At 42.3% G+C, this 24,216-nt stretch overlaps 1 protein-coding gene across 10 annotated transcripts in view; it reads right to left on the bottom strand.

Annotated features, from left to right (window-relative positions):
* Nucleotides 1-678: 678 nt before the first annotated feature.
* LOC143836782 (uncharacterized) overlaps nucleotides 679-24,216 on the bottom strand; it is a 112,437-nt gene continuing 88,899 nt past the window's right edge. For 7 of the 10 annotated variants that reach the window (XM_077336295.1, XM_077336294.1, XM_077336301.1 and 4 more), the window contains one exon: nucleotides 679-992. In XM_077336295.1, the coding sequence (XP_077192410.1) occupies nucleotides 871-992 (122 nt within the window). In that variant the 3' untranslated portion in view covers nucleotides 679-870. Of the gene's footprint in view, nucleotides 993-14,182; nucleotides 14,550-14,734; nucleotides 15,012-24,216 lie in introns of those variants that run through there. The other 3 variants (XM_077336303.1, XM_077336306.1, XM_077336305.1) reach the window with 2 other exon arrangements.

Below are 24,216 nucleotides of genomic sequence, written 5' to 3'. Positions count from 1 at the left end.
CTATAATAAAAGTTCCATTTGTCTATGGATGTGGGAACCATGACCACCATATCTGGAAATTTCACTGCTCTTCTCAAAAGAGTGGAAAATTTTGTCTCACTTCAGTGCTGTCTTAAACACTTGTCACTCTATTTTGTCATTTCGTCAACATTTGACTGGGAAAGTATGTTACAACAATACACAGATGGGTGGGAGAAGGGAAAGTTACCTGTGCCTTTCCATCCACATTTAATATCCACAGGCACACCACGCACAAATATCTGTAAACTCCCCTTAAATTTCCTTTGCTGTTTTACCAGGTAGGAACTTCCAAATTGCTCTGAAAAGACAGGATTCATTGGCAACCTAATGATGTGCTAAAACCCCTTGAAGAATTTTGCTGGTCTTATCAACATTCTTTTAATGTTCCTCAAAGTTTTGGGTATGTGGGAACTCCACATTCATGTTATGTGGAATTCTCATCTCAATCTATTCCCTCTTTCCTCTGCTGGTCTACCATCTCCCCACCCCCACCCCTCCACAGTTTGGACACTCATCTGCAAACACAAACGAGGGAGCACAGGTAATTTCTCTCAGATCTGTTTCAATTTCTCATGTACAAGTGGTGGTTTCATTCTGTCAGACAGTATAAATACAAGAGACAAATAAAAAACAATGCGAGTTGCATGATAATGGGCATGTGGAAATTTGGTTTAAAACTTCTGAAGGTATGCAGGCCAGATGGTTCTTAAGAATCAAGTCGCTCAAAATGAGGTTTCCTAAATAAGGCACAAGACAAGCTTGTTCTGCAATTACTATACTTGTCAAAATAAAAGTTCTTGTCCAAGCGAAGACAGAGTGCTTTACGGACAGGATCCAGACAATATAACTTTAGGTAAGAAGTTTAACAAGTACAGGATTCACTTTACAGCTCACCTTGCTTAAAGATAATAGCATTGCGCCAACAAAGCCAGATGAGAAGAGAATGGAAAGCAGCCCAGGGAAGGGAATATCTAGGGAAATAAATTGTTTGTTAAATACTTGTTCATGCAACAATGATCAAGGGGAAATCCAGAGGCTCTACTCCCTCCCACACACACATACACAAACAGATCTGTCCTGATGTCTAAGCTGCCCAAAGCCAAGTGGATTGTTGTTTTTTTTATTTTGTATTTAATGCTGTTGCTGCTGTTTTATCTGGTTGGCGTTCCATGTTTTACTATTGGTATATGATGGGTTTTTTTCTGCTTGAAATATAAAATAGCCACTCCTGTAAGGTATTTTTCCATAGTGCTTCTCAGAAACACTTCTCTCCATACAACCACTCAGAAAGTTTGGGATCCTGCTCTGAGTCAATATTATTATAGTGTCCAACTTTTAAAAGATATAGTATCCATTTATAAAGCTGGAAAAGAGAATCTGTGTCATTTTTGTTGATATTTTCCTCCCCAAATCTAGTGTTGATGCAACAGCAAAGTCTTAATTATCTTTGCTTTGGCACATCTTAGTGCTTTGTGATTGCAATCTCAATCCTGCTAATCATCATTATTAATAATTATTGTAATCATGTTAATAGACAGATGACAGCTTCCACATCAAAGAATGCTTGATGTACAGTGCAATCCTAAGCAGAATCAAATCCTTCTAAATCCATCAACTTCAAGAAGACTTAGGAGGAAGTAACTCTGCATGGGATTGCACATATCAAAGACCACAAAAGGAATTAGTTACATAAAACTGTACTGGATTCCATGTTCCCTTTCAGAGATGTAAAAAATCTTCACTAACCACCAGAGCTCTAGTACTGAAAAAGTCTAGAATCTTGTAGGCATAATTTTCATTGTCAAATTCTGGCATTCTTTTGAATGCAATGTCATATCCTATCAGCAAAGTAATGAAATTGGTGGAGGGAGTGGAAAGGTTTTGTAAAAATGACTGAGAATTTCACTGCCAATAATCTAGCTATGTTAAAACATAAAAACGATCATTCTTTCCTAATATTGTTTTTATGTTTCCAAATTAAAACTAAGCACTAAATGACATGATAGATGTGGCTAGTATTACCACCATTATTATATTTCTCTCTTTTGTGTCATGTTAATATTTCAATATGAAATACATTTCTTTATAGATAACAACAATTTCACATTTTAATCCTGACTAACAGAGATGTGGTTTCCCCTTACGCAGCTTGTTAAATATCTAGCCCAAAACAGAGCAAGGAGAGAAGTCAAATTCTATTTGTCATGTTATATATAGCCTAGATCAGCCTTTTCCAACTTTTAAAATTGTTTTTACTACTTGAAGAAGTCACAATTTACAATCCAGATTTTTTTTATTGTTGAGAACCCCCTGAAACATTCTTTAAGCTTCAAGAATCCACAGAAGTGGTGTGATCATGCAGGATAGGGTTGAGAAGCATAGCTGTGTACACACCCACCTTGGGACCCTCCCCTTCCCACTACCTCCAGACCACTGGGGGTGACAATATGACCATATATGGTCATATCACTGGATAAGTGTTTAAATAATTAAAAATTATTTAACTTCCAGCCATTTCAGAAACCCTTCCAGGGCTATCAAGTAACTCCAGGGTTTCACTAAACTTGGTTGAGAATGCCTGACCTAGATGCAGGATATCCTTGGTGCATTAGAGTAGCGATCCTCAACCTGTGGGCTGCGGACCACATGTGGTCCTTCAACTAATTGGAGGTGGGCCCCGAAGGACGCCTTCTCCCCCCCCCCCCGGCCCTTTACTTCATCCCCCCTGGCCCTTTACAACACACTTCGGGTGTCATTGTCTCCCATCACTCCCAGATGGGACTATCTCATTGCAGAGAAACAAGCTCAGGGTTCCCATTGATTTGTCATTGTCATGAGTTAAAATTTCCATGAAAATAAAATGTTCCTTATGTTCATTGTTGTGGCGTGTCTGTATCTTATTTTGAAGGGATGTTTAAACATTACCATAGCGATCAGAGAGCGTTAGGGCAGTAGTTGAGAGTAGAGGAGTAAACTACCCCCCCCCACCCGCCAGGCCTCAGTAAAAGGAGTTGAGTGGTCCCCGGTGATAAAAAGGTTGGGGACCACTGCATTAGAGAATATTATTATACTGTAAGTCGGTGGTGTCAGATTTGGCCTGCAGAAAGGAACCAGCCTGTACAGGACTCTTATACAGACTGTGAATAACTGATGCAAGGGAGCGAAGGGTGCTGGGAAGGGGGCAGAGGAGCAGGTGCTTTGAAAGTCTGTCTGTGTGAACACATATGTCCAGTGAGTTCAGATTCAGTGGGCATATTAAAATGTGGCAGCCCCAAAGGCTTCTTCATGGAAGTTTCTGGTATGAAAGGAGAAAGAGAAGGATGAGAAACAGCACATGAGGCAAACATTTCTTCAAGCAGATGAAAAGTCTCTTTCCTCATTTGCCTCACGACAATCAGCCCAAGTTTTTTAGGAAGAGTGCACATGCCCAACAAATATAATCCCCTTCCTGCAACCCAAGAGAGAACACACACACATGCTCCGGGGTACAAAGAGTGGTGGCTGCTTCTAGTTGGCTATGATTATGTACGCAATATCCAGGAGAAGCAAAAAGGGAAAGAAGTGAGGGGTGATGGTGGGATAAGAATGAGGTGCCAATATAGGACATAAGAAGAGGAAGAACCTCAGAGGTGAAGGAGCCATGACTTCTTCCCTATTGTGTGAGGTGCTTCCTGCAACTAGTCAAAGCATGAAAGAAAAAAGAACAGGGGGAGGCCAAGACATGTGGAAAGGCATGTGGGACAGAGGTTTGAATGCAGGGGGAATAGTGAAGAGTACATGTGGGGTGAGGGGAGGCTGGAAAATGAACAAACAGGAGAGCTAAAAATGGGTGTGAAAATTCAACATGGCCAGTCAAGGCAGCCTGGCTGTGCCACCTAAAGAATTCTCCCTACTATGGGTGGGTGGGTGAGTACGTACATCTGTCTGTCCCTCCTTTCACTCACTCACTCTAACTCACTCACTGTCCCTCTCTAACCGGCCACCCAGCTCCATGTAGCAGGCACAGTGTGCAACACAGGCACTTAATTAAAAACCATGCAGCCCTCAATTCAGGAACTAGCTTTCCAAAAAGGGAAGAACAGACAGAGCAACAAGGCCAGACAAGCAAGCCAGTAGCAGCAGCAGCCACAAGCAACCAAGGGGGGATGAGCCTCCTCCTCTACGTACCCCCACACACCTGGATAAGCTGCTCCTGGCTCTGCTCTATGTGCTTTAAGCATTAGAGCCACTTTGGAGATAGGCTTTTTCTTATTGTTTCAAAGAATAGAAAAGGGGGGAAATCAGCAGAGTGAGGGAAAATAACATCTCACAGCAGGAGATTTTGTTAGTTTTTGCAGTTAATTTTGCTGTGTCATGTATAAAAGTTGCATCTCCATCTCTCTGCATTTTATGGCACAAAATCTGGCCCAATAAATGGATGTTTATGTCAGATCCAGCTCTCATAAGAAATGAGTGCAACACTTCTGCTGTAGGTTGTCATAATTTATAGATTATAGATTTATAGATTATAGAGCCAAACACATAAGAAGTTTCCTTATGGAGTCAGACCACTGGATCAAGAGTTTTATCTTAACTGATTCATAACATCTCCCCAAGATTCCCCCCAACATCCCCCCAAGATTCCAGGTAAAGGAATTCCTTGTTTTACTTCATATTTTAATGCTTCATAGATGTTAGTATTAATTATTTTGTAGATTCATGGATTTCAGAATGTATTAAACTTGGTTATAAACAGTCTTGGATATTTACATGGAAATGTGGCAGATAATATAAATAAATGAATAAATCTGGATACATGGGGACAAATCAGCCCTGAATCTCACCTCCTGTGATTCCTTCATCCTTTCAAACTATGTCTGGGGGAGGGGGGCATTTGTTCTCTTTTTAGAGTGATGTTGCAGTATGCCTGTTTCACTCTTGCATTCCAATTCCATTCCCTTCTGCAACTAATTTTTCCCTCGTAGAGCTACATCTTTACAATTTTATGAGAAAGAGTGAAAACGTACTAAATAGCTTTCATAAAATCATGAATGATGCAGTGCTGAGAGAAGAATCAGAAGAGACTGACATTACAATCCCAAAAAGTTACATCTTCTAAGCTCACTGATTTCATAGGGCTTAGAAGGTTGTTCCTCTGCTTAGCATGGCACCGTAGAGACCTTTCTCCCTGAGACAATTTGCTCTTAGCAACTGATCCTGAAGAATTTTCTCAACCATATGATAAAATATTAAGATGAAGGGCTGAAAAGCCCCTTGTTTTCTATTGTAGCAAAGGAAAGGCTTGGTTATGATTATGAGCTAATGGTAATTGCAATGAATATTGATGGGTACACCAGAAACCAGGCGGGATGCCAGTGAGAGACACATTTGGCCCTTAGGTTTTTCAAGAAAATTACTCTCAAAGCAATTATCATGCTACCTCTGAATCTTCTTCATAGTTTCACATTATGGGTTAGTTCAGTGAGTCCCATGTCTGGAAAAGTTTATGACCACTGAATTAGTGAATATGTGTTGGATGTGAAGATTCCATTAAATGCACGGTCTATCACATTTGACTATGGTATCACCAAGGCCATGTAGAGTTACTTGAGAATGATAGCAAGCCCATCATTCTATTTCTCACCCCTGAACACTCCTTTGCTCTTATGGGGATGGAGAGAAGGAATATATTGGGGGGGGGGGGGGATCCCTAATTCTTTGATCTTCAGACTTCCAGACCTGGGACCCACTGACCCCAAGAGTAGCTAAGATGGAAGCTTGTGAAGGGAAGAGGTGAGAAAGCGTTACAATCTCACCAAGTCAGAGACCATAAGCAGCAGATCAAGATAGAAAGAGAAAAGACATACAAGGAGACCACTGGCTAATGTACCTTGTCCCAAGGATCAGAGCTAAAGAGGAATCCTTTCTACCACTGAGTGACCTTGTCTTACCTTCCTGTTAGTCATCTGATCAGTGACAACAAAGGCAGGAGGCATTAAACTCTTGTTTTCCATACAGGTGCTCCAGCACAGTAATTCTTAACAGTGAGACATGGGTGTGGTCTAGGTTATGAGCATATTCATAACTATTACTAAGAATTAACGCTCCTGTAATCTTCATGTCCATCTGTGACCTTTTAGCATACTGTTTACTTATTTATTTGGTATAGTTCATCCCTCTTTCCTCCCCAATGAGAAACCCAAAGTGTATGAAAAATACACTTTTAAATACTTTACATGAAGTGCAGTATAAAAAAAAATAAAACAAGACATTCTGGGTTGGTGCACACAAAATTAATCCATCTAGCCAAGAGGAGAGGCTATGAAGTTCAAGCTGGGAGCCAAAGGCCCTTGTGCTCATGATCAGGGGCTCCCAACCTCAGAAATGGAGAGAGAAATATATGCAGCCTAGATATTACAGCTGGCAGCCATCTTGTCTCCATTCCTCCTCCCATGGCCTGAAGCAGATATTATGTTTCTGCAGTTTGTATCCCCTTAAAACTTACCATAAATTATAAATTTAACAACATAACGCCCATAATAATGTAGATGTTAGCTTGGGGAAAAGAGTGTGTTCAGGAGAGAGGGTCTATCACGGTGGAACCCACTTTGTTTAATATAGTGACTAGAGGGATGTGAGATACAAAAGGGAAAAAAACACTGCCCTTACAGCATGTGCAGCAAGAAAAAGGCAGCTGCTTAAGCTCTGGAACTCACCTCAGGGTCTAAATTCATGAGATGAAGGCCTGTCATGCTGTACCCTCCAAGCTGGCACCAGGGGGTGCTCCAGACACAGAGGATCTCCCGGAGGCAGACCCAGGCACTGCCTGATCTCCTAGAATAGCGATCCCCAACCTGTGGACCGCAAACCACATGTGGTCCTTGGACTAATTGGAGGTGGGCCCCGAAGGACGCCTTCTCTCCCCCCCCCCCCAGCCCTTTACAGCACACTTCATTGTTGTGGCGTGTCTGTATCTTATTTTGAAGGGATGTTTAAACATTACCATAGCGATCAGAGAGTGCTAGGGCAGTGGTTGAGAGTAGAGGCAGTAAAAGGCAGTAAGTGGTCCCCGGTGAGTGGGCTCTGGCGTTAAGTGGTCCCCGGTGATAAAAAGGTTGGGGACCACTGTCCTAGAAGACAAGCAGCCTGGGCCCAACCAGGCTGCTGCTCAGCCTTACTGAATCAAGCCCCTGGTGACCCAGCTTGGTGTAGTGGTTAGGAGTGCAGAAACAACCATCTGGGTGACCTTGGGCTCGCCACAGCACTGATAAAGCTGTTCTGACCAAGCAGTAATATCAGGGCTCTTTCAGCCCCACCTACCTCACAGGGTGTCTGTTGTGGGGAGAGGGAAGGGAAGGCAATTGTAAGCCGCTTTGAGACTCCCTCTGGTAGAGAAAAGTGGCATATAAGAACCAACTCTTCTTCTTCTGGACAAGGCAGCCACCAACCCAGAAGTCTCACCAGAGGAGCAGCATTGGAGGCCACAGGTGAAGACACTAGCAAGCCCTGAACAGCAGCATCATAGGAGTCAATATACCCTGACAGCTGTCAGAAAATCAGCAAACTTCCTAGCTCACTGTCTGGGTAGATAGGGCCCAGCTGCACTGGCTTCCTCTGATGATGATTAGAGCCAGCTGCAAGCCCTTTGGCTGAGGGCTGCCTCACCTGTTTTGGCTGTATATTAGGACTTTGAAGCAGGGTGGGGTAGGTTAATGCTTGGCTGTCTTCTGAGATGTCTGTTCTGCCACTGCAGAGCTCTGTTCCTGTAACTCCCAACTCTATGATCTCTGGCTTGACTGATTCCGGTTTGTGTTTTGCCTTTGTCTCACTCTCTCTGGTTTTGACTATAGCTAAGCTTGACTTTGCTCCCCACACATGTTCCTGTGAACTCTTTTTCCCTCAGTTCTTGACCTCCTGGACTGGACTCTGGACTTTAGGGTCAGCTCTCTGTTCTGGCACAACCACCCAGGCATGCAGGTGCAGCCCAGCACGGAAGCATAAGTCCCCTGGGACCCTTAATTAGCTATTCAGTGGTGAAGGGGAATAGAGAAACTAATCCCAGCCTCCTCCCTTTTCCTCCCAAGCAGTTCATTGCCCCTAAGGCTATGTCAAAATATGCTCATGCCCAGATGATGGATGAGGCTGGGAAACTGTCCATGCAGCTCTTTGAATGGGGCATGGGAGTAGTGTTCAGCCAACACTCAATTCTCACCCATGTAGTAAACTGCACATAGAAACCTCTTTCCTTGGATAAACCTAAGTAAGGTGTTAGACATGATGCTATCTGATTTTCAGTATGGTTAACTCTCATTACTACAAATGCACAAGAAATCATCCAATAGAAATATATAGGAATATTGGACAATGCAACTAGAAGTTATCCTCTTCTACCAAAGGCTTTGGAAGGATGTAGCCAATGCGCCAAATCATGCAGAAAAGCAGTTTGCTGTTTAGGTAGGTAGCTTGATTTCATCATTGCAGCAGACAGTTTACTTGCTTGCAATGGCATACAAATAGTTCTTTAAAATGCCCTTATGTGATTGGGCACGCACTCTGGGGACTACTATTCTAAGGCTTACAATGGACAAACTTTTTGAATCTGTTTCTTAAGAAAAAACCATGACTATATGGATGTGATCAGTTGCAGACCAAGATACATACAAGATGCACATCACATTCAGTACAAGTGCATCCTTCCTAATTGGCTACTGCTGAGACATCCCAGAGAGGATTGGACAGTACCTCAAAACCCGTTGGTTAACTGACAGCCATGCATTGTTATAAATTTTTGAATGACAGACTGAAAAAACTGGCTGAATTTCAGGGCTGATTTCCGGCTACTCGTGATTTTGGAGAGAGCTTGAAGTATGCTGAGAATCATCAACAACTTCTGAATTTAAACAATAAATGGCAGATGCACACCGTTGGTTCCTAAAGCAAATTTATCAAATAGCAAGAGCTGAGAGAAAAGTAAGTATGCAAAACAACAGAAGAAAAATTTGAACATAAATCTTTGGACAGCTACAAGTCACACTTTCAGCTATGGCATATGCTGAGTAAATTAGCTATTTTTCTTACTCAGAGAAGCATAGGAGCATACACTGGGGAGCTTTGTTTGAAGAGATTCCAATTGTGATGGCATTTAGAGTTCATAAATGCCACTAGATGCACAGCTGTGCCCAGAAGCCAACACTCTGGAAGTGGCCAGGCATCCCTTCAGAAGTTCCCACCTGTAAAAAGACTCTTTATGCAAGCAAGCCTTGGCAACTGTCACTAAGACCTTAGTAACCTACACTACTGTAGCAAACATCTGTCCAGACACTTCAGTAACAACAGGACTGTGGATCCTTTCCATGGGGTTTGTGGGGCCACAAACTGGCTCAGTTCACAAACTGGCCTCCTGGTTGGGTTTATGGTTTTGTTTGTGGTTTGGCCACAAGATGAACTACATTTTCCTGCTGATCCCTGCACTTTACTATATATTGCCTAGATAATGTTCCATATGCTGTTGTTAATTTATAATGCATGCAGTGGCCTGGGCCCAGCACATCTTAAAAGCAATCATGCCATCATTTCCATTCAGCGGTCATGACTACTTTCTTGAATATGCTGTCCCGGCTCCAAGTGAATCTGCCCCATTGTTATGGAAATCCCTTGCCCTAAAGATCTGTTGATCTGGTCCATCCATTCATGTCCATTTGTTGATGGTGTGAGCATCTTACACAAACATCAGATAATCACACTACAGGCAGAACTTTCACGTAACATCACCCTTCAAACACAATGTTTTTTTCAATCAAGTCAGTTCATACATTCCTCTGTATCATCAAATCCTCTTTCAGATGACCTTTGAATGTGTGGAAGCTGGATTACATTTGCTGTCTCCACTTCAAACCACCACATGCTCAACCAAAACAGAAGGAGAAAACATTTGAGATGGGAGCAAGCAAGGACTGGGATTTTGCATGAGATGAGAATAATCTTCCTCTTAATCCAGTGGCCACCATGATGCCCTTGTGTATGTGTGTGGCGTATGGCCTCCTCCTTCTAGAAACACAACAGCAGCTCCTACAACACTGTCCCTAGGTTTTACTGTTTTTTATGTGCTTCTGTTACTGTTACTAAATGGCCTGAGCTGTGGTGGAAGGGCTGGCTTAGGAAAGAAAAAATGCCATATGTACAACAAGGAGTTAGCAGTCAGCATCCTTTATTGCTTTTAAGCTGGAGGAATAACAATTAGTTCTCAGTTTAATTGGCCTAACACAGGTGGTCCAAGGGATCGAGATGTGTTTTGCCAAAAAGGCCAAATGAAGACATTTTATTGATCATAAAGGTTTTTAATGCAAACAGGAGAATGCTGAGATAGCAGAACTGTCTGCAGCAGGTTACAGTTTACAGCGATAAACTTCCCACCCCCTATCAACCCTTCAACACTGCCTTCCTGATGCAGTCTTTATCTTCACACGCTGACACATGTAATCTAACATTCTCACTATGCCACAGTAGGAGCAATTCCTTGACAATTTGATTATGGCTTCCTGTCAACTCTCACACAGAATCTCTCTTTGAGCTTTCAGGAAGCACAAAATATTTTGATGCTTGCAATGATACTGTTCTTCTGGGGGGGGGGATCAGGATTTAAAATACTGATTTCTGATCGCAAACTTGCTCCTCAGATCTGCATGGCATCAGCTGTCCCAAATGGCTGCAGGCTGCCACACTCCAGAACTCCAGACGAAAGAAGCTTATAATGATCATAAAAATATATCCGAGGGAAGGAAGCTTGGGGAGTCAAAATGATTGCCGTGTCTGCAGCTTATATAAATAGATTTGCTGGTCTCAGTCCAAACTGTGGTGGACAGCAATCTATATCACAAACCTCCAGTGTGGCTGGTAAGATTTATCCAACAGAGGGCAAATCCTGATTACCTATAGAAAACATCATATAGCAGCAGGATGTCTCCCCTCCCACCCATCCCCAGGAAGTTCTGTGGAAGTAAGAGATAGGAGAGAAGAAATGAAAAAGTATACATTTGCTATGATGTTTAGGAAAACTTCTTGCCTTTGTTTCTGAATCATACTCATGGAACTCAAGATGAAAACAGCCTGTAATACTTTAAAGAAAAACAAGTTATGGAATGCTTTGTGCTTCTGCTTCTGTGCATTGTCCATTCATTTTAAGAAGATCTGCATTCTCATATTCAAGAGAAATCCCCCCGCCCATTTTATAAAATCTGGATGGAATCAGGAGCTGCTATGTATCAGTATAGTGAAACAGCATTTCAGTTCTGAAATAAATGTTGATGGCTTCATGCCCTCATCCACTGCCATGAGTGCATAGATTCATATAATCATAACATTAAATAATATCTAAACAGACTCACCAATTAAAATCTTCCAAAACATCAGCCCACTTCTAACAGTTATATGATGGTCACTATAAATCATTAGGATTTGGCTTCTGTTGGGAAAATCTTACCAGCCACACTTGAAGAAGAGTTGGTTTTTATAACTCACTTTACACTACCAAAAGGATTTCCAAAGTGGCTTACAATCACCTTCCCTTCCTCTCCCTACAACAGACATCCTGTGAGGTAGGTGAGACTGAGAGAATTCTGACAAGACTGCTCTGTAAGAACAGAACTGTGACTAGCCCAAGGTCAATCAGCTGGCAGCATGTGAAGGGGCAGGGAATCAAACAGGGTTTACCAGATTAGAAGCTGCCACTTTTCACAACTATACCAACCACTACATCAAGCTTAGCATTTGTGATGGTCTCCATGAAATCTTTCATGCAAGTATGGGGAGATACCATGTGCTCAGGAATCTTGTGGGGTTTGCATGTAGAAACAATACATATGCACACACACACTGTCACATTTTGTGTAGTCCTCATGAAAGCATCTGTGCAAAAGCCACAGTCTATTTCAATCAACTAAGCTCCTTTTAAGCCAAAATCATCAACAATGAAAATGTCCAGGAAGACCAAAATGTAACAATAGAGCATACTTCCTATTTGGCCATTAATCAGTTCAGAAACCAGGTAACAAGCTCCTTTAAAACTGCTTTTTATGTTTCACTTTTGCAAACCAGCCACAGGATATAGGTCTGAAAAGCAATTTTGGTAGCATGTGTGAATTCAGCATTATCGTTCCATCGAAACAAGGGTAAATCCATAATTTCCACTCCAACTGCAGTCACATAAAGATGTCTGCTTCATTATTTAGTCTTAACTGGAAAGATTAAATGGCCTTTATATCAATCTAATCATTAATTGATGTGCCACAGGAGGCAGAACGTTGGGTGAAAACTGCCACTCTAGTTGACATATCAAAAAGAGGAGGGGGGAGGCCTTTTTGTTGTGAGTGTCACTTCACTGTGACAGCTCCATGAAAAGTGGTAAGAGAGACACCACTTCAAAGAAGCAATGCATGGTGCAGCAGGCTATGAGGTGCATGGACAGCCAGTTTTAAACTGAAATGGAGAAATAGATTGTCTTACTCTCCAGATGAAAGAGTGTACAATGGCCCCATGTATATTGATCATTTGTATGAGTCTAGTAACATATGCAGATACTAGTCAAACAATCAATCACCCTATCTAGAAATTCATCAACTCAGCAATGTAGTATTCAAGCATACAAGGAGTTATTAAGAAGCTATTAATCAAGGTGCTTCAAACTAAAAGCTTAAAACTTCTAGAAAGAATGTGTGTTATCTACAGTATACACATTGCATGGCTTACTATTCTTTTTGTCTCTGTTTAATTTTGTACAAAAGGAGTTTCTAACAGTAGAGTCCTAAGCAGAGTAGCAGACTTTAAAATTAATTTTAAGACAATGGGCATAAAAACATTAATTCTGTTTAGGATTGCAGTGTAAAGTTTTCAACTGTGTGGAAATCTGCTGAATCCCACGTCCCAATGTGGATGACTGTCAGGATTATTGCAGGCCAGTCTTCTGGGAGACATTTCTCCCCTGGTTACTTCCCACAATAACACTGGGAAGCTGGGACACACTAGGGAAGAGTCAAACACAGTCCTTCCCACTAACATACCACTTGCATGAGAATGAATACAACAATCAAATGGATAAAAATTATGACTGCATATGAAGATTTTAGCTTCCAAGCATTACCAGGACACCATACAAAGAAGCCACAGGGAAGTCACTTCCTCCTGTTTGTGGAAGCAAAATATGAACCAGCCTGCCCATAGTATGGTTCAGAGGAAATCCCCATCCTTGACAAGTTCTAGAGAGGAATTGTAGTGAGGAAAATGTGATCCAGCTTTTAAGCTGACACAAATCAACATGTCCACATAATATATCTACCATAAAAAGGCAGGTCCACATTCTAAAGGATTATTCATTATAAAATCCAACTACAAGGGATAATGGCAGAGATTACAACAGAGGAAGGGAAGGGGACAATGGGAGAGGTTACGTTAATAAAAAACAGAGTAATAAGATGGTGGGATAGATTATGGTAACCAAGGGGTAAAGGTAAAGGTATCCCCGGTGCAAGCACCGGGTCATGTCTGACCCTTGGGGTGACGCCCTCCAGCGTTTTCATGGCAGACTCAATACGGGGTGGTGTGCCAGTGCCTTCCCCAGTCATTACCGTTTACCACCCAGCAAGCTGGGTACTCATTCTACCAACCTCGGAAGGATGGAAGGCTGAGTCAACCTTGAGCTGCCTGCTGGGATCAAACTCCCAGCCTCATGGGCAAAGCTTCAGACTGCATGTCTCCTGCCTTACCACTCTGCCCCGCAAGAGGCTCTACGCCACAAGATAACCAAGGGATAGCTGGGTTCAAATCTGCTTAGATTGTGTCAGTTAAGACAGGGGTAGTCAACCTGTGGTCCTCTAGATGTTCATAGACTACAATTCCCATGAGCCCCTGCCAGCAAATGCTGGCAGGGCTCATGGGAATTGTAGTCCATGGACTTCTGGAGGACCACAGGTTAACTACCCCTGAGTTAAGAGGTTTGAGAATGAAACAGTTAGGCCAAAGCCATCGAGGATTTCCTGCGAGCTGTTCCCCCTCTGTGCTTTTCATACCCCCTTTTGGAAGAATAACACCTTTTCCAGCACTCTCACCTCTGCTTGTTTTGCTCAGCTCTTGCAGGTATTAAATTCACATTATAAATGAAGGAAATATATTTCGATAATTGCAGCAGGTGTAGAATAAGAAAACCTCTTTATTTATGTAAATAATTAAAATAAATGTCAGCAGAGCCACATCCTCTGCTCATTTAAGTCATTTTAATGATACATAAAATATAAAAGAAGACTTCAGCAAAGGTCTCTAAAGAGAAAAGGGCAATACCACTAAATAAAGAAGGATTATCATGCTGGGGCCAATGTGAAAGGAGATGGCATTTATACAAAATGCAATTTATTTTGACAGTAATTTTCTGTATTTCCCCTGCTATTATTGAAGATATATGTGTTTGAATTAGAGCTTTCTCCATCTGAGGCCAGCTGTTCATTCTCTTTGGTCCTACAGTGAAGTCACACTCCTCCGTTAATGGCTTCACAGTTTGCTAGCTGAAGGGAAAAAATGGGCATGATGTCATACATTTGTCAATTTTTTTTTTACCTCACTGCAGGGTCAGCCATGAGAAGGAAATGGACTGTGAGGGATAAAAGCTTTGCTTGAGAAAAAAAAAACATTTTTCTGGTCCCAAAATGAACCAAAATTAGTGAGGAAAACAATACGCAAAATCCTGAAAGCTATATAAACTAATGTATATGGAAGAAATATTTTTAAACATTCTTTTTTAAAAGATGCTTGTTATTAATAAGCCTAAGAATATTCTTTCCTTCTAAATCAGGAAATCAGTCATCCTGCTTTTTATTCAAGTGAAAGAGCCTCACTACAAGAAAGCTTTCTGCAAATATTTGTCCAATTTCCCAGCTCCTCTTCCTCTTAGTTACATACATATCCTCTTGTGTTTGCCCTTGAGGAGTACTTTCCTGGACAGTGTTGGGGTGGAGGGAATGATTGCACTGCAGATGAAAAAAAAAACATGAATAAATGTATCTGTGTTGTTCATCTCTCTCATACATATAGGTCTGTGTGTGTTTTGTAAGGAGGAGGTTGCCAACATTGAAACATCACAACTGCACAACATGCATTTTTTCACCTCAGTAGATTTAGGCGAAGAAGTGTGCATGCAGATGAAAATTTATACGTTGACTAAAACTTTGTTCTTTTACCTCAGTAGTTCACCAAAGCTAACACATGCAACAGAACAGCAGGAAACACATGTTGTGCTGAACCCTCCCTGCCAGGAGTACAAGAACAAGAGTCTGAAGAACTCATTAAGACATTTCATTAAAGCAGTGCTAACGAAAACTGCTCAAGACATGAATGGGGGCACAAATACATTCAGGCTATTGTACAACAGCCAACCTTTTTGATCCATCAACTGAAGCACCAATGCCAAGTCATCCAAGATCCCATCAAACTTGTGACCCATCATGCTAAATGCTGCTTACACCAGCCAAGTATTTGGGTTTCTTAATGCTCAATAGGCCTTTTGTTTTCCTGTCTCAGACAGATAGCAGAAACAGGGTATTAATTTATTACCTGATAAGTGTTTGTTCACAGCTTCTAGACTCCATTTGGCTAGGCAAATCTCAGGTTGTACAATAAACAGCACACAGCAGGTTCCCCACCACCACCCGAGTTGCAATCAACAAGAGTTCACTTTAGAACCAGTCACAAAATATTTTTGTGAGCCCAGCATTCTGGATGGAGTCATGAGAAAAAACAAGATAGCAAAGTTTAACCTAAGCCTTCCTTTTCCTGAACACTCAAGCACTCTCCAAAAATTCGAATAATATCCCTCAGCAATCTTTCCTAACTGTTAACTTCTGCTGAGGAAATAAAAGGAAGGGTCAGCCAGCAGAACTGCAGTTTTAGAGACAAACTTTCAGCCAATGAGAATAAATGGCTTTTAAAAATAGGTTGTGCCAAAGGAACCGCCCGCCCACCCCGCCTAGCATTTGCAATCCTACCTGATGGCCAGATACTGCAAGGCAAAATATTTCTCTTATCATCTAAATATATTACCATGAGGAAAGGGGGAATATGCTGGGCTCCTTACCAGTTCCCCTATCTCTGCAGCCCTGTCTGCCAGCATATATAAATGACACAAAAATGACACACACAATGGCATGAACAGGACACTTAGTCAAGTCACAATTTAACACCTTCTCCCAAAATTACTATGCAGTGATCAGCATAAAATGTAAATGCAGTGTGCAGAAACACCAAAAGCGACAATGTTTTTCAAGGGGAATATCATCAAACTCTTCTGATCGGATGACATCCCTGTCAGACGCATAGCTCCTGCACCACCATCTCTTCCTCTCCTACACAATAGTTTGGGGGACATATATAATATCAGTGGAACAGCCGAGAAAGCACAGATTAGTGATGTTCTCTTTCGCTATTTCTAAATAGCATTAATTTTCCTGTTTCAGCTAACTGTAAAATCACAAACAAATGTGCCCATTCTATGCAGATATATTAATTATATGAATACGGGGCCCTTGAAATTCAGTTGATGGCTCCTTCTTTCCTGTGTTCCCCTTAAGATTCTGAAGTGTTAATGTCTGGTTTATACATGATTAGCGTAATCTATTCAGAGGCTCGAAGTCAGGCACAGCAAGGTGTTCAGCCTGCTTAAGCTAGATCAAAGGTAGTCAACCTGTGGTCCTCCAGATGTTCATGGACTACAGTTCCCATGAGCCCCTACCAGCAAATGCTGGCAGGGGCTCATGGGAACTGTAGTCCATTGACATCTGGAGTACCACAGATTGACTACCTCTGGGCTAGATGACACAGACATTGATCCAACATCCGACATCCAAAGTCATAAAAGTTTGGCTTTACTAAATCAGTGTTGTGTTTTTTTCTTGTGCATTCTAGTATAACTAGTATAACAAATATTGTCTAACACTAATATGCTCCATATATAGAGTCGGCTCTAAAATGCTATTTCAAATAAAATCATATCTATGATAACTCAGTGATCTATTTCTAATCACAGAATCACAGAATCATAGAGTTGGAAGTGGCCATACAGGCCATCTAGTCTAGTGCAACCCCCTGCTCAATGCAGGATCAGCCCAAAGCATCCTAAAGCATCCAAGAAAAGTGTGTATCCAACCTTTGCTTGAAGACTGCCAATGAGGGGGAGCTCACCACCTCCTTAGGCAACCTATTCCACTGCTGAACTACTCTGACTGTGAAAATTTTTTTCCTGATATCTAGCCTATATCATTGTACTTGTAGTTTAAACCATTACTGTGCGTCCTTTCCTCTGCAGCCAATGGAAACAGAATCCTGCCCTCCTCCAAGTGACAACCTTTCAAATACTTAAAGAGGGCTATCATGTCCCCTCTCAACCTCCTTTTCTCCAGGCTGAACATTCCCAAGTCCCTCAACCTATCTTCATAGGGCTTGGTCCCTTGTCCTATGTGAGCTTCATGCACAATCACTTGAGTGCCTTTTAGTTTTATATGGAGTTCAACAGACATGGGTAGTACATTCCTCAAGAATATTCACTGCCTCTGTAAAACAGCTCTCCTTTGGAGATGTGAGGGCAGTGACAAAAGTGTTCAGCCCTTCAAAATGAGGTCAGAAAGTACAGCCTTCACTTTGAATCTGCTTTGTTATTTTGTCACATAATCTAATACAGTTGGCTAGAAGATGACATGATACCCGTCACACTGTTATCAAAGCTATGTTACCTGAAAGTTGAAGGGAGGATACAGAAAAAGCTGCGCAGACAGAACTGGATCCTGTAGATGATTTCCAAAAATGGAAGGAGATTGAATTCCACTTATTCCCCTCTTCCAACTCTCCCCTTTAATACTGTTCTGGGGGGTGAGGCATTTTGGACAGTAATGCTGAGAGAACGAAGAGGAAGTCTTGCTTTGCTGGTAGAAATCTTGTCCATCAGCAGAAGCATCTGATGGATGGATTCTGTCATATCAAACTGTGAAGCTTAACTTATTAATGCCAGCATAGGGAAATCTATTAAGTGCAAGTAATAGGGTTTTCCTAGGTGGACACATGGATGCCCTCTGGAAAGTAATGTAGGATCCAGTGTTCAATCTAATTAATACAGAGCAGGTACAAAGTGTCCAGCAAGATCATGCAATATTTATACGTAAAAAAGATTGGTTGGGATGAATTACTGGTATACCTAAGTAGCAGAATATTCATACATCTATGCCTAAAGGCTGTTATTGACTTCTTTCCAAGTAGTCTTGATGTTCTTCCAGCATCTTTTTTTGGTGTCCTTCCAGCAGCAGAAACCCCAAAAGGAAAAAAAATCATAATATTCTGAAATATATTGTGGTGAATGCTGATCTTCTGTGTCTTTGACCCAAAGTCTTAAGCCCAGTTCCTGGGCATGGCTCCTATGCAAACCTCTTGCTTGCATCAAATGCCTCCATAGAACTGCAACTTCTATAATCTGGACCACAAGAGCCTAGGTTGCCTATAATAAGGCTGGTTAGCACATAATTTGGCTCACACACACACAAAAGATTGGTGGTCTGTTTTGGTTCTTAAACAGTGCTAAAGTAGTTGTCAGGAGGGACAGAGAACATCAGTGAATCTAAGCTGTTGGAGATTGCTTTATGCTGACTGATAGCTATAGTAGTTAAAACTATGTGAGGTCAAGCAGGAATGACTGAGGAAAGCAACTGGACTAATGAACAGTAAAAAAAGTTTTTTACATCATAACATGTTCCAAGTATGAGAACAATCTACGAGACACCATTCTGACACAGATTTGCTTTGTCTTCATGAATAGGCTACATTTCCCATAGTGCACCTGAGAAAAAGTCCAAAATGCCATAAAGGGTTTAAAGGAAGAAAGAGGACAGCCCACAGTGCCATCTCAAGCAGGTCTATTCAGACTCAAGTCTATTTAATTCTTAGGATTACAGTGAAATACTCTCCTGCTGGCCTTAGATTAGCTAGGCAGCTCCTGCTGCCCCCACTACCAGCCATGAAATAAGCAAGAAGGGAGGAGAGGAAATTGGGGGGGGGGGGGTTGTCAAGTCATTCTGACCTCATGGTTTGGCAGGGGGGAAGTTTGCCAATAGGTTAGATTTCTCTAACCCAAGTACAATCTATACCCATGGGGGCAAGCCCATCTCTAGTTGTGCTTGGTTTAAGCTTAACTAAACCTAACAGAAGCACCTTCTAAACTCATTGAGTAAAGGATACTTTACAGTAAAACATTTGAATATGCAATTTGGAATGTTTTAATCCAAATATATGTGATATATCCTAGAAAAAATCTAAACCCTCAAAAAGGAATTTTCCTGATGGAAAAGGGATGTTGAGGCTAGCCCTCAATGGTATCTGTAGTTTCCATGGACATTATTGATTATAATTCTGGGAGATACTATATAGATTTGCCCACTAAATGTGAGAACTATTGCCATGTTCATTTTCCAGAACTAAAATGCCCAGAGGCCAACTGGATAATAGCCATATTGCAATAGGAAAGAGTATTTTCATTAGAAGTATGATGGAAATTTTGAAAATATGAAATAGAATATTACTGAAGAGATTAGTAACAGAGGCATAAGATTCATCTGTAAACTGCCCGTGGCGCCGCGGGCGGTGCCACGGACTAAATAAAGCGCTAAGCAGTGGTGGGGAGGAGTTAGGGCGGGCTGTGTCCGGGATAAAAACTCGGAGGAGCAAAGCGGCTCCTGATTCGCTCCTCTGAATGTCAATCCTGGACCAAGGAGGCAATGGGGAGGCGCGCGAAGCATGCCTCCCCATTGCCTCCTTGGCCGCATCAGGCCGACGTCCAAGGGAGCCTCCGGCAGTCACGCGAAGTGCAGCTGCCGGGGGCTCCCTGCCCGGCAGCCTGACACAGCGAGAGGTGCAAAGCGCCTCTCGCCGCGTTAGCCCGTCGCCCGAGGGAACCCGCGGATGCCAGGGACTCCTGTGCCTGGCAAACACGGAGCCGCGAGAGACCCGGCCGGAATCGAAGATGGCTGCCGAGGGCCCGCCGAGGAGTCAAGGATGCCCCGCCGCCGCCCACCCTCGACGATACCTCCGCTACACGCAGCTGGTGGGTGCTCTTTGCCCGGCGGCCTGATGCAGCGGGAGGCGCAAAGCGCCTCCCGCCGCGTCAGGCCGCTGCCAAGGGAGTCCCTGGCAGCGGCGTGCAGGGCGGCTGGCGGGGGCTCCCAGGGCGGCTGGCGGGGGCTCCCTGCCCGGCGGTCTGATGCGGCGAGAGGCGCAAAGCGCCTCCCGCCGCATCAGACCGCCGGGCAGGGAGCCCCCGCCAGCCGCCCTGCGCGCCGCTGCCAGGGACTCCCGTGCCTGCCGAAAATGGAGCTTGGAGAGACCCACCCGGAATTGAAGATGGCTGCCAAGGGCCCGCCGAGGAGCTGAGGACGCCCCGCCACCGCCGCCCACCCTCGACGACGCCTCCTCTCTACGGTCAGCTTCCTTGCCGCGCGCTGCCCTCTCCCTCCCTATCCCCCACATTCTAGCGCCCATTGTATTTTGTTTACAATGGGCTCTTTTACTAGTTGTACTATAAAAGTGTAAATGATGCCTTTCCATGGGGCAATTTTTTAACAAAGAATAAGGGGCAGACAATGGAGGAGGACGAGGAGGAGGAGGAGGAAGAGGAAGAGGAAATAATCCATAATTCAGAAAAGACAAGGCTATCAGAAAAGACCATAAGCTAATTACTCCTTGCCAGGTTTTAATTCAGCACCATAACAAAAGGAAGATGGAGCAAAAGTGTTCTTCCATTCTCTTTTTATAGCAACTAAAATCAACAGTAGCGGTAATCCTTAAATGCACTGGGGGGGAGTATTTTGATATATTTCATATATTAGAACATGTGGTATCCTGCAGTATACATCCTTTGCTACAAAGAAATTACCTCCTTGCTACAGTTATTATGCTATGGTTACATTCAGGCTTGACTACTGCAAGGCTTGATTACATTCAGCTGCTTCTGAAGACTTCTCAGAAATGTCAACTGGTCTATAGTCCTACAGCATGGTTGCTAATGAGGACATGCCAGAATGATCTCAGGCAACCGGCAGAACCTTGGACAGCTCTAATGCAGAAAACAGATTCCAACAGAGGCTTGCGAGGCAGACTGAGCTCTTAAATACTGCAATAGGCTCAGGCAGATCCAACCAAGACCCACCATTCTGGGGTAGGGAGTGCTTCATAAAGGGCTTGTACCTGCATTTGAAGTATGGCAATACTACAGTACTCTGTAACTCCCTTGGAGACTCTTCTGAGGTTTCTGATGAGTGAGGCTCGGAGTGTTTTCACATACACTAAACACACTTTCAGTCCATTTTACTACATGAAATGGCAAAATCCACTTGCAAACAGTTACTAAAACTGTATTATTTAGCATGTGTGAAAACCTTGGATGCTGTTAGGACCTGGACTATCAGCACTAGGGTTTGGTCAGAGTTGCTACGTTCTTCCAATCTATTCTTCCTTAGATTTTTTTTTTAAGACTCAGCCCGGGTATGTGGGCCGTTATCAAAGGCTGGGCTAAGCAACTTCTCATCTGGGTTTATAGCTGGATCACTGAATGAGGGCATGACAATTGATGCCTCTTAGAAAGGTCTTTCTCTGGGTACTCCAACCCTATTCAAATGTACTGAAGTATTTCCATACACTATGTCCAAAACAGTTTACAGAAGCGTGTGGACAAACATACGTATACTGAGCAAATGAACCTATTAAACATATCAACAAAAGATTAACAATTCGCCTACAACCAAATCCTAGTCAATACACACAGGGGTCATATCAGTCAACCCAAAGCACTTAGGAATATTGCATACTCTGCTGAAAGGATAGATTTAACTTCCATGGTAACCCATTCTAGAGCATTGGGCAATGACTTCAAATACCCTGGAGTGGACTACAGCAGATAAAAAAAAGAGAAGTCACCTTAGTGGCCCAATAGTGTCACCTTAGTGGCCCAATAGACTGAATTTTTCTTTTGAATCATCACAGAGAAACTTTTCTATGAATGGTCATTTTTTAAAGGACTGGTGATAAATCTAGCAATAGCAATAATTCACCTCCTGAAAGTATAAGTTAAACATGCAGATTACTGTCCTACCCCTTATGAGAAACCAAACCAAACCAATCAATATTTGAGTCAAGTGGCTTGCTACAGTGATTAGGGCCTACTCAGTGGTGGCACTATCTTTGTACAACTCTATGTCTAAGGAAGTCCAGCAGGTTCACTCATTTACCATTTTCTGGATGCCCCTACATCTTTCTCTTTCTCTAGGCATTTGCATCATGGTCATCTTGGTTGGGAGCAGTACTCTGAGCTCACAGCAAGTGATAAATGAGTGAACTGCTCAACCACCTTCTGATGGAAAGAAAGAAGGTGTGAGAGCTGGTTTTTGCTGCTATGCTGTTTATAAATAGATTTAGTTGGATGTATTGGTATTACTACAGGCTTTTAACAGTATAGCAAGCCGATCTGAAGGCTTTTTTCTAAAATGGAGGACAGAATATAAATACTTAAATGATTAACTGAAGGATAGCAGCCGCTATTATATCTAGTACTATATTGAATACCACATACTTATTGCACCGGTTATAATGATAGAGAGACACAAGATTTAAAACAAAAACCACACTGTTCTAATTATTTGTCTGATTTCTTGATCTGGTTTCAACACAGGCAATCTGAACAGCGTCTAAAGGTTGACCCCCATTTACTTGCAGTCCTTGAATTCTGTATGCCCCCAACAGTTAGCATTAATCTTTACCTTAAAAGCTTACTAGCATAGGACACAACATGAACAGAGGCAATTAAAGTAGACCAGCTCGCACACTGAGTGCATCAGTGTAAACCTTGTATAGTCATTTAAAAGCCTCCTTTTTATCCAAAGGCAAAAATATAGTGAAAGCGAGCAACTGCCAGAGCTCCCAAGAGATTGGAGAGCTCTGAGGTCGGGTGAAAAATATCAGAAAAATCACTAGTGTAATTTTCTTTACATTGACCTTCTAAAGACCTCCAAAAAGCAACTGTCCTCCAGAGGTAGATTATTCAGCAGCCTCTATACAGACTCAGCCTAGGCCTCCCTCAGCAAAGACAGGAAGCATTTGGTGAATTACACATAAGTAAAGAGATACATATCAACCAGACACGAGTCCTAAATTGAAGCTGTGCCAAACATGCTTCATTTAACAGAACAACTTAAATTCAGTCCATATTCTCAAAGAAGGATGATCACCACTCTGATTCAACCCACCAGGTAGCCACTATTTTGTTCTTATTGAATACTTATATTAAGAAAGGGAGGGCCACCAGATCTATTTACCATTGTCAACTATGATTGCAAAAGAGTTTTCTTTTTTTTGGGGGGGGGGGTGGAATCCTTATCTACTGTTCAGGCCACATTGCACTGACCTGAAAAAAATTATGGATTTGATTTCAGTCCAAAGATCACTATCAAGGATAACTACAGTCCAATCCAATTTGTACTGCAATAAAATCCAGTTCAGTGGCACCCTGAAAATTGACAGCATTTATTTCAATATGAGATTTTGAGAGTCACAGCTCACTTCCTCAGAAAAGGAAGAGGAGTTGCAACAGAGAGGGACCAACTAGACCTCTTCATGGCCACTATTTAATAAGTTGGTGTGGGTTCAAGATGTTCTGAATTATTTCAGATGAAGTACCACATGAATTCAGTGCTGACAGAGTTTAAATATGTAAAGAGGATTGAGGCTACAGGCTGCTTATAAAGAATATAATAGTGTTATTTAGGAGAAAAATAAGTTTATAGAAAGAGGAGAAAGGGGGAAACCTAGTCATCCTAACTGTTGTTCTGCATTCAGTCTGTTCATTTTCTCCATTGTGTCTGTTATGGATGCAAGGATGGAAGGTGTGCTCAGAGGAGCAGGAAGTCACAAAATGAGCCAAATGATTTTTTGAAAAAAAAACATCAGGAAGTTCCTATTCTGACTATACTAAATGCCCACTGCAGGATATTCTTCATATGCTTTTGAATCATGCATATTACAGAGCAGTTCTATCAGGGTTCTCTCATCACCACCCACCTCACAGAGTCTTTGTTGTAGGGAGAGGAAGGGAAGGTGATTGCAAGCAACCTTGAGACTTGAGTAGTGAAAAACAGGGTATAAAAACAAACT

This window comes from Paroedura picta, chromosome 4, assembly GCF_049243985.1.
Source record: "Paroedura picta isolate Pp20150507F chromosome 4, Ppicta_v3.0, whole genome shotgun sequence".
NCBI lineage: Eukaryota > Metazoa > Chordata > Lepidosauria > Squamata > Gekkonidae > Paroedura > Paroedura picta.
The sequence above is the reverse complement of the archived record's forward strand: the minus strand, read 5'-3'. Positions and strand labels throughout refer to the sequence as shown.